At 37.0% G+C, this 11,400-nt stretch overlaps 1 protein-coding gene across 1 annotated transcript; it reads left to right on the forward strand.

Moving 5' to 3' along the window:
• Positions 1–2,342: 2,342 nt before the first annotated feature.
• LOC148698833 (TMV resistance protein N-like) lies at positions 2,343–11,383 on the forward strand. The gene is made up of 14 exons (XM_088689960.1): positions 2,343–2,429; positions 2,648–2,747; positions 3,688–3,730; positions 4,174–4,260; positions 4,513–5,202; positions 5,885–6,980; positions 7,163–7,456; positions 7,578–8,627; positions 9,062–9,711; positions 9,807–10,018; positions 10,248–10,450; positions 10,538–10,694; positions 10,804–10,905; positions 11,027–11,383. Exons 5-9 carry the CDS (start codon positions 4,601–4,603, stop codon positions 9,644–9,646), a joined length of 3,627 nt encoding a protein of 1,208 aa, XP_088546086.1. The 5' UTR covers positions 2,343–2,429; positions 2,648–2,747; positions 3,688–3,730; positions 4,174–4,260; positions 4,513–4,600; the 3' UTR covers positions 9,647–9,711; positions 9,807–10,018; positions 10,248–10,450; positions 10,538–10,694; positions 10,804–10,905; positions 11,027–11,383.
• The last annotated feature ends 17 nt before the right edge of the window (positions 11,384–11,400 follow it).

Below are 11,400 nucleotides of genomic sequence, written 5' to 3' on the forward strand. Positions count from 1 at the left end.
AGAAGTTGTGTCGAAAAAGAATGCAAATCTCAATCGGGCCAAGAAAATCTACTAAAATTGACTGGCTGTAATCACAGCTAAGAATCTTTTGCATAATCTTTCCTTCCTCTTTTCCTCTGTTTTACCGGGGCACATCTTCAAAGTTGTGTCGAAAAAGAATGCAAATCTCAATCGGGCCAAGAAAATCTACAAAAATTGACTGGCTGTAATCACAGCTAAGAATCTTTTGCATAATCTTTCCTTCCTTTTTTCCTCTGTTTTACCGGGGCACATCTTCATATATATTAGTTTATTAAGGAATCTTTAAAAGTTGTTTTAAAAAGAATGCAATCATCTCACTATCCATCTTTTCTTCTGTCAAAGGAGCTTTTGTACCATGAGTTCGGGTAATGCTTTCGATTTGTAAATCATAGTTTACTTCCCACTCGTCGATCATCGCTTAAAATGATTCCTCCTCTTCTTGGTTCTCTTCATTCCGCTTTTCCTTTCCTTTTCGTCTTTCTCTCTCGCAATTCTCAGCCTCTGTGGGTCTCCAACCTCGCTTTCTTTGGCTCCCAAATCAGCTTCTCTCGCTCTCCAACCTCTCACGAATTACAAACAAGGTGCTTTCTTGCTGGAAAAACCACTGAAACAGTACAACTTTCCTCGGTTCTTCTATTCGATTCGAATAAAGTTTTTACCCAGAAAAGCTAGCGTTTCCTGGTGAGCTTTACAGCTTTTTCTCAGTGCAATTTCGTTTTTGTGATTTTGGATTTGCAAATTTGTTTTCTGTTCAAATTTCCTTCTGTAATTTTGGGGGTTTTTGTTTACCGATTCTCTTACTCATCTCTCAGCTCTCTCTCACTTTTGGGGGTTTTTGTAATTATCTTTTTTTCTTGATTCGATTGCTTTTATTTCTGTGATTTTAATCGGTGGGATTATTTTGAGTGGAAATGCTCAATCTCTTTGTTTACCAAGGATATCTCTGATTTCGGCTTGGGTATCAGGCCTTCTTAATTATCATCTATTAATCTTTCCATTCATAGTGAAGCTTAATTGTCAACCTGTTTTGAGGTGGCCATGTGAACCATTCTGTATTCGTCTCTGCATTCTCTCCTTCTTTTAAGAAATTACATTTCCTTTCACAACTTCAACCCAAACCATTAAGCAAACAAACATATTCACAGAGGTAGTTGGTGATTCAAATACCAATTTCAGGCATCGATACTCTATCTCTGTATCAACATTTTTTGGATTGCATAGGTTATCTTTTTTAGAGTTGATAGTAATGAAAATTTTCTTTAGTTTCACAAGTGCTTATCTATCATTGTTACTGGGCAATAATTTCTTTCGTGCCTTACATATTTTGGCTTATTAGATTGGCCTTCATTCGGTGCTTATCGGTGAGTTAATAATTGCTAGCGGACTTTCTGGGTTGCAAATTCTCGAACAGAATTTCTGACTTGCAAAAATCCATTACAAAATTGAAGACATTCCTTCTGTTTTTAACTTTTTACCTCTCCATTGTTGGTTGTGTCAAAAGTATCAATTTTGTTGATTTACATGAACTTCACAAGACATGCAAAAAAAAAAAAAAAAAAAAAAAAAAAAGAACAAGGCACTGCCTAAAGATGAGACATCTAACAGACGAGTTTCTGTTTTGAACCTATTGTAGTCATTTGGTCTTGCAGTTTTTGTTATCAATTCAATTCCTCCATTGCTAATATTACTGTCTCCATTAAGCGTCTTCATTGAATAATTCTACTAAATTTTTCAGGTTGAAGAGGATGACGAGAATATTAGTGGTGAATTGTATTCCAGTTTAATTAGGGGGAGAACAGGTAAACTTATTCTACGTTTCTTTCGTTTTTAGTTGAGCATTTATTGGTATTTTCCACAAATTTTTGGATTGTTTATGTTTGACTTTGATGATTGTGGCGTTTCAGATAACAGTATATCCCAAACCTAATAATTTTGTTTGGTTTTTTCTTCCTTTTTCGCTTCTCTTCTTTTGATTTCCCGTTTATATATTTTGCGTTTTCTTATGGCAGTTTTGAACCTTTCCTTTTCTGAATTTGTATGCTTTATGGGTCATCATTTAATCTGCTTAATTATCATCATGATCAACTAAGATATCACTTTTTCATACACTATAGACTTTGATTTACTGGTTGAATTATGAATCGAGAAGTGCTTAATGCCATAAAAAATTTGCTAGGAGTAGGAGGATGTTCTTGGCACACTATTAGAAGTTTTCTTTTTCCTTTTGGCAAGTTCTTCTTATTCATGATTCTGTTATGAATGCATTTGCTTTCCCATGATTTCTCATAAATTGGACCTGACTGTATGTATAGATTTTTATTTTTTAGCCGGACAAAGGATTTGATTGAGCAACAGGTGCATCAACCATATATTATTACTACAACTGTACAAGGCCTCGGTGTTACAAGGTCTTGAAATTACCTCTCTCTCTTTTTTGGTTTTAGACAGATTAAATGAGATTTTATTGCTGTTAGTTTGATGATATTATTCATGACCATATATTTTTTCAACTTGTACCATTTGGTTTCTGTTGACTTTAACTTTGAGTTGTAGTGGTGTTTGTGTCTTCTAAATTTCTTCCAATGGCTTTGTTTTAGTTTGATTTTTATTGTATATATCTCTTCAGAGCAATTCTTGGAGTTTCAATATTACCAGCTACGAAAAGGAAAGTTATTGAGAAAATCTGGAGAGAAGGGCCTCCTAAATTATTATGGCCACCAGAAGCTGTAAGTCCTTTTTTAGATCATTCAACAGGGAGATGATATTCTCCATGACAACTGCCCCAAAAGCAATAACTCCTTTTCCCTTGGATTGACCAAAATATCAACTTCAAAGCAAGTTTTGTCGGGTGTAATGACATTTGTAGGGCAACAAACATTTAACTAATCAGATTTAATTTAGGGCAATTTTGGAGTTGCATTCATCTGTTTTGATTTGTGATTTTATAAGCAATAAGCAATTTTGAGTTTGTGTGAAAAATAATATTGTTTTTTTATTCTCTCTCTCTCTCTCTCTCTCTCTCTCTCTCTCTCTCTCTCTCTCTCATGTTTTTGAGGAGTTTGAGTCCCAAGTGTGTTTCTGTTTCTGTTTCTGGGTTTTGAGTGTTTTGTTGTTTTCTTTTGGTAAGGTATTGTTCTTGCTCTATAAGCTGCAATCAGTGCTGTGTATTTTGTGCATGATAAAACTTAGTGTAGTACTGTGGTGCTCATTTTTGGTTAAAAGTTAAAAGTGTCTTATTAAGATTTTGGTCGATTTTTATCCAACGACCAAACTTCAGTGTATACTATCAAGAAACATGTATCACATGACTGAAATCATCTATTTACATCAATAAACATTCAATTACGACATGATTGCTATGGATATGTAGACCCACTTTAGCTACATGTTATAGTTTTACACATAAAAATTGAATATATCAATTTTAAATCTTTCAACCATGTTATTCAACAGATGCCATAAACTATCATATTTTTATGAACTCTGTAGAAAAGGAATTTATATGCAACATGATCAGAATGAACTGCTTATAAAATATCTTTTCAAATACATAAGGAGAAGAGTGATGGTTCTCAACGCGTCTTTATTGTTGCCCAAGTTTTTGCTAATTTTGAAAGCGAGGAATTGCTAATGGGATTACCCTTTTTTTTTGTGTGGAATTTTCAGAGTTTTGGGTTGGAGGAAGAACTTAGTTGCTTGACATTTTGAGGTATATTCTTTGCTTTACTTTTGTTTTAGTTTCTTCAATTAGATACAGTTAATTCACACCAATGCTTTTGTTTCTGTTGGGTTTTTGAGTTTAAATTTTATCCGGAATCATTTGGTGGGTGTTTGGAACTTTGGAATCAGATTTTCTATTGGTTTTGTGAAGTCCTAACTTTTAATTTCATTCGGTCTGACATTGAGTTTAAAACTTTATCTGGAATCATTTGGTGGGTGTTTGTAACTTTTGCATTAGGTTTTTAATTGGTTTTGTGAAGTCCTAACTTTTATTTTCATTTGGATTTGACCTTTTAGCTGTCATTGAAAATAATCATAAAAGTAAAGTTGTGCATTCCTTAATTCAGTCTTTGGCAAGCCATCATGCATGATAACCAAGTAACTGGTTTTTAGTAAATGTTGATTTGGAAAATTCTTTGTTTAAATTTCTAGGTTTTGATGAATTCTTCATTTAGATTTGGTGACCAACAATCGACCCACCACCAATTTTAGATCAAGATTCGAGCATGCCTTAAAAGTGTAAGTCATTTTTCCATTCTATTTTGTTGATTTTGTCATCTGGGTTTCTTAGAAAGCTCGCATCTCGTCTGACTAGGGTGTTACCTTTTTATCTGTATTGTTTGGAAAATTTCAGAAAGTTTGCATTCAAGTTTGTGTCTGCACCTTCTGGCCAACATTATGTTGTTTCTCAAGTTCATACGCCAACATTATTATGTTATAAACTTTGTTCTTGTTGATTGAAGGAGCTTGACTTGGGTTTAGGTATTTCAGGATCATCCGTTCGACAGAACAAACACAACTACTGCCATTTTTCAGTCGTGATCTGAACGACTGCTGTGCCATAACGGTGGATACCGCCATGACAACCCACGAAGCCTCCTCTTCATCCTCCTCCAAGTCAAAACTTTGGAATTACGACGTGTTCTTGAGCTTCAGCGGTGAAGACACACGCAATGGCTTCACGGGCCACCTCCACACGGCATTAACAGACAAGGGATACCAGGCTTATTTTGATGAGGATGATCTAAAAAGAGGGGAAGAAATACAAAAAGAACTGGAACAGGCAATCGAAAATTCAAAGATCTCTATCATTGTCTTCTCAGAGAGGTATGCGGATTCGAGTTGGTGTCTTAACGAGCTGGTGAAGATCATGGAGTGCAGAGACAAACTGGGGCGTCATGTTTTGCCAATATTCTATCACATTGATCCTTCACATGTCAGGAAGCAGAATGGAGTTTTAGCCCGAGCATTTAAGAAGCACAAAAAGAACATCCGTAAAGTAAAAGATGACAAGAAACATGAAGAAAAACAAGAAAGGGTAAAGCAGTGGAGAAAGGCTCTTAGAGAAGCTGCAGAGTTAGCCGAAGAATTTCAGGAGCACGAAGAGGTAAAGCAGTGGGGAGAGGTTCTTACAAAAGCTGCAAATTTGTCTGGCTACCATCTTCAAATCACTGATAATAGGTAATCATTCACGTGCTTTTCAATATTTAAGTTGTATTACTCTAATTAACATGCTTAATTAATACGCCTTAATCTCTCATATAAAATCTAGAGGAAAATTGTAGCTTTGGTTCCTAAACTTAAAATTCATTACATTTTGTGCTTGAACTTGATAAAATATGGAGCGTTAGTCCTTTGTAACCAATTCTTTTAAATTTTAGTTAGAAGTGTTTACAACTTTACATGTTAGTTTCACCTATATATATATATATATATATATATAAAATTCTAGGCCAACCTTATCCCACCATCACTCGCAGGCTCGCAGCCCACTCCTTCACCTTCAATCTTTGATTCACACCCCGTCAACCTCCCACTTCCAACCCCCAATCCCTAATCCCCACTCCCCAGCCGACCCCAACCTGTAGCCCACGGACCACAGCCTTCACCCGAACCCTGAACCCGCATCCCACAAATTTCTTGAATCTTAATTGGAGTTTAATTGATACACCAAACTTTAATATATCCATGAATGAATTTGTTTCTTTTATTGAAGTTGGTCACAAAATTACATACTAGCTAGTAGCTAGTTTGTGTACATATACACACACACACGAAGGAAAGAAGGCAAGAAAATTATTTATATTAGTACTAATAGCTCCTACTGAGCCTACTTACTAAGCTTACCAATTCAATTTTTCAGGCGCGAAGCAAAGCTTATTAGAGAAATTGTTGACAAGATTATCCCGGAATGGCTTCCAAGCGCAGAAAAACTACATGTGGCCAAGCACCCAGTTGGAATATATACTCGCATTCAAGATATCATCACTTATCTTTCAAATGGTGGATCAAATGTTGTTCGCATGGTTGGAATTTTGGGGATGGGTGGATTGGGTAAAACAACAGCTGCCAAAGCCATTTATAACCAAATTCATCATAAGTTCCAGTCCAAAAGTTTCCTCGCCAATGTTAGCGATTGTGATCCGGTTGATTTGCAAAGAAAACTTGTTTCTGACATCGTGAAACTGACCGAGTCTGAGATATCCAGTGTTGATGGAGGTATCAGTCTGATAAAAAATCATCTCCGACATAGAAGCATACTGGTCATTATTGACAATGTAGACAATGTGAAACAGCTAAATGCAATAGCTGGAAATCGTGATTGGTTTGGCCCAGGAAGTAGAATTATCATAACGACACGAGATGAACGTTTACTAAAGCAAGTGAACATGAAAGTGGACAAGACATATCCGCTTAAGAAAATGAATGAAGATGAAGCTCTGAAGCTCTTTAGTTGGCATGCCTTTGGAAATAGTTGGCCTAATGAAGGATATCTTGAACTCTCAAAAGAGGTTGTTTCCTTCTGTGGAGGTTTGCCACTAGCCCTTGAAGTTTTAGGTTCTTCTATGATTGAAAGAACCCCAACAGAGTGGAAAAGTCAGTTGGAGAAATTGAAAAAATTTCCTGATGTAGGAATAATGAAACCGCTAAGAGTAAGCTTTGAAAGGCTAGATCCTACACAGAAGGATATATTCCTTGACATATCTTGTTTCTTTATTGGATGGGATAAGGACTATGTCGTAAAAATATTAGATGGATGTAACTTTTTTGCAACAATAGGAATCAGGGACCTCCTTGAACGATGCCTTATAACTGTTGAAGACAACGTATTGAACATGCATGATTTGCTTCGAGAAATGGCCAAAGTAATCATTTCTGGAAATTCTCGTCGTCCCCTTGGAGAATGGAGTAGATTGTGGAACCTTCAAGAGGTCACTGATGTATTGGGAGATAAATCTGTAAGTACATTCTCAATAAAATTTTGTATTAATGCATCGTACAAGAAAAGCATATATGTAACCCACGTATGCCTATTATACATTAGAAACATTCATGTGTAAATATATGTATTTGCATAAAGAAGCTCAATTAGGAATAGATGCACATAATCCTTTTCTTACCCAGTACAATGTGTTAACAGGGAACTAAAGAAGTTGAAGGACTTGTTGTCGGTCCCCCTAATTTTTATCCATACTGTTACTGGGCTAGAGTCAGAACAGAAGCATTTGCCAATATGAAGAAACTGAGACTGCTCCAGCTCTACAACGTGCAGCTCGATGGAGAATACAAACATCTTTCCAAAGAGTTAATATGGTTGTGCTGGGGTGGATGCCCTTTAAAATCCATACCAGATGATTTCTTTGATCAACAACGAGAACTAGTTATTCTAGAGATAAAGTTTGGCAAACTGGTACAAGTTTGGGAGGGCTCCAAGGTACAATCGATTACACATGATGATGTTATGTTTCTATTTGATTTTGGATTTCCTTCTCTCTTTTTTACAAGATATTCCTTTTGGATATTAATTTTAATTTTCCTTTGATTTTGTGCAACAGTCGCTTGGAAACTTGAAAATCCTTGATCTCAGTTGTTGCTATGACTTAAAAAAATCACCAGACATTTCAAATCTCCCAAATCTTGAAGAGTTGAGATTGGAATGGTGTATGAATTTATCCGAGATTCACCCCTCCATTGGTCATCTTAAAAAACTTTCTTTGGTGAACCTCACAGGCTGCAAGAATCTTTTTTCTCTTCCTGGGGATTTCTACAAGTCCAAATCCGTTCAGACTCTTGTTCTTGATTTTTGTCGTCAATTCAGTGAACTGCCCGAGGATTTAGGGAAGATGATATCATTGAGAGTACTTTCAGCATCTACCACAGCCATAACACATGTACCGCGTTCCACAGTAAGATTGAAGAATCTCACTCATTTATCTCTAGCGAACATCAAGTTTCCGCAATTTCCCGATTCATTGCACGGCTCTGACTCTTCAAGAAATTTAGATCTCTCACCGTGCAGATTAAGCGATGATGCATTCCCAAAAGGTTTTGGGAGTCTAATTTCTTTACAACATTTGGATCTTTCACAGAATGATTTTCATACCCTACCCAGCCTCAGTGGCCTTTCAAAGCTTGAAAGTTTGCAGTTAAGTGACTGCGAAAATCTTCGTACCCTACCCAGCCTCAGTGGCCTTTCAAAGCTTGAAAGTTTGCAGTTAAGTGACTGCGAAAATCTTCGTACCCTACCCAGCCTCAGTGGCCTTTCAAAGCTTGAAAGTTTGCAGTTAAGTGGCTGCGATTATCTTCGTACCCTACCCAGCCTCGGTGATCTTTCAAAGCTTGAAAGTCTCTGTTTAAGTGGTTGCTCCGAGCTTCATACAATCTATGATTTACCATCAAATTTGAAATCTATTGATGCGACTGAATGCTGGAGTTTGGTAACAATGCCCAATTTTTCGAAAATGTCGAATATGAGAGTACTGAATGTAAGTCATGCATTGATCACTGAGGTTCCAGGCTTGGATAAGTCATTAAACTCCATGACATGGATTGATATGCAATGGTGCACCAACCTCACAGTTGATTTTAGGAGGAACATCCTAAAGGTATCTCTCTCTCTCTCTCTCTCTCTCTCTCTCTCTATAATTGCCTTCCTATGGCGCACTTGCACACACACAACGCGCACATGTTCATGTGTTTGTGTCTATATATATCTCTACTAATTAATAAAACACTCATTGTCAACTAAAACCCTATGAAATTACCAGTTTAACTCTCTAATTAAAACAAAACATGAATAATAAATATGGGGCAAAAATGTAATTTCACACAATCAAATTTTGCTTTTTTCTTTCATAGCCTCACCTATATATAATCCTAACATATCTTTAATTATAAAAGTAAAATAAATTTCCCACTTCCACGTTCTCTATCACTCCCTTCCTCTCTCCTATTTCAAAAAAAAAAAAAAAAAAATTTCTCACACACTTTTGTGTGCGCCCATATGCTAGTATATATGACACTTGCATTGTATTTATAGGAATGGACTTCTTGCGGATATGGTGGCATTTTTCTCGATGGGAATTATGTTCCTGATTGGTTCAAGTTTGTCGAAGATGGTAATACAGTCAGTTTTAAAATTCCACCGAGTAATGGTCGTAATTTTGACGGACTGACTCTGTTCTGCCTTCACCACTCAAGAGATTATATGAGATGTAAAGATGGTCTGTTCTGCCTTCACCACTCAAGAGATTATATGAGATGTAAAGATGGTCATCCTCGTGCCAGTATTGATATAAATAATACCAAACGTACTGTGTTGCAGACCTGCATAGGCAAGGAAGATTGGGTTATAAAACAGGGTGATATTAGTTTTAGAAACTATTATCTTTGGCAGGGACAAATATCGAACAATAAGCTCAATTTGCAAAGCGGGGATAAAGTTGATATAACTTTTGAAATGCCAGATAGAAATTCTCATGACGCGACAATTAAGAGAACAGGGGTTAATCTAGTATGGGACAAACCTATGAAGGAAAATGTGCACGATTTTGATCCTGATGGTGTGTTTTTGATCCAGAGGCACAATCAAGGTGGTGATGCATCGTCATCATCATATGTTTGAGTCAAATCACAATCAGTTCGTCAAACGCCTCTTTCATTTTTCGATTTCTCAGTTCGATAATGAAGGCAAGTCTGTATTTCGTATTTCTTTCAAAATTTTATGATCGTTCAAATGTTTTGAATTTGGCTAACAATTATCTTAAATTGGGCTTCACTTTCAGATTTAGCTGGCCCAATCACTGCCCGCCACCGCACTATCGCAACTTTCCCTCCGTGGCCACGGCGGCAGTTCTTTTTCCCGGTAATTTAACCGAAACATCAAGGGTAGTCCGGTCATGGCCTCCGCCGACGCGTTCGTCCAGGGCAGCGTCACCCAATGGCGTCGCTGTCATCACCTTTGGTCGCCCCCGAGCTGTCAACGCCATGAACCTTGGTATGTAGATAAACACACGCACACATGTATATATGTATATATCTGTATGTATACATGTATATATCTGTAAATGCTTTTGATTTGGAGCTGATTAGAATTTTTGAGCTTGAACTTTATTGCATCGTATTGATTACAATTCTATGTCATTGCATTTGTTATAAGACGGAACGTCGGATTCAAATTTCGAGGAAGTTAGCTTTTTTCGAAGAATTTTGTGTTTCTGTTTAAGTGGGAATTGTTGGAAAATGCAGATATGGATGTGAAATACAAGAGCTATCTGGATGAATGGGAATCTGACCCAAATGTGAAGTGTGTTATTGTTGATAGCCGCTAGGCTCGTGTCCTCAAATAACTTCAGCATTTGGCGCAAATAAGTCGGTTCTTGAGATAATTGATGAACTTAAAAGCAGCAGCAGAGTTCAGATGCTACTGGTAAGTTTGTCAATGCTATTTGTTTGTTGATGATGAAATGAAATATGTCATACTCTTCTATTGAGAGGCTTGTATGTCGCTGTGAAGTATTTTCTATCAAATTGTTTCTATTGCAGTGGTGTAGTGGGCTAATGAAGTTCTTCAAGGTCTTGGAAGGGGTGCTCCTTTTTCACTCTATTTGATTCAAAATTATTTCTCCAAAGTTGCATCTGCGCTTGGGAAAAATGACAATCAATTATCCACAGTGAGTCTGGACTTTCTACCTTTTCGTTTCTTTCGTCACATGGTTGCATCCTTTTGATAGTATCTAACATTTCCTGAAAGTAACATGTGTTTTACTTGACCAATGCCAGTTAACTGGTGTGATGAAAACTGAATATTGCGTTGCTATAAGATCGTCTCTGTGGATTGATTTTGCTGAAGGTGTGCGGGCAGTTTTGCTGGACAAGGATCAGGTTTGTTAATCATGCTCAAGATTCCTTACTATAAACTTACTTGCTGACGGAGTTGCTGCAACATAAATACAGCCTCTACTAGACCTACAGTTATATAATCATCTTACTTTCCGTATATCAGAACGGATCTTTATCTTTGGCTTCGATTTCCTGTCAATGCACAATCTGAAGTGGAACCCGTCAAAGTTAGAGGAGGTGAATCAGAGTGAAGTGCAAGCTCTCTTCGAGCCATTGAGCCCGAACGGTGAGGAGTTGAGTGTGTGACTAACTGTCAACTGGCATGTGAAAACGGGTCCATTGAAGTATATTTACCGTTGTGGAAAAATAAGTTAAATGAAACTACATGAGAAGAAAGCACTTTCACTTGGACGCTTTTAGTGCCTTTGTACCGTGTTTTCCGCTTGTGATGTGATCAACTAACATTGTGATTCTCTTTGTATTGACTGGCTCAACTACTAATTGCATGAGGTCTTTTGTACTTTACATTTATTAGTG

This window comes from Pyrus communis, chromosome 2 (genome assembly GCF_041283825.1).
Source record: "Pyrus communis isolate YQ-2024b chromosome 2, ASM4128382v1, whole genome shotgun sequence".
NCBI classification, from domain to species: Eukaryota; Viridiplantae; Streptophyta; class Magnoliopsida; order Rosales; family Rosaceae; genus Pyrus; species Pyrus communis.

Coding starts and splice junctions, on each gene's coding strand:
- LOC148698833 (XM_088689960.1), top strand. CDS start 4,601: ATGACAACCCACGAAGCCTCCTCTTCATCCTCCTCCAAGTCAAAACTT. Junction 5,203..5,884: donor CTTCAAATCACTGATAATAG/GTAATCATTCAC, acceptor TCAATTTTTCAG/GCGCGAAGCAAAGCTTATTA. Junction 7,457..7,577: donor AAGTTTGGGAGGGCTCCAAG/GTACAATCGATT, acceptor TTTGTGCAACAG/TCGCTTGGAAACTTGAAAAT.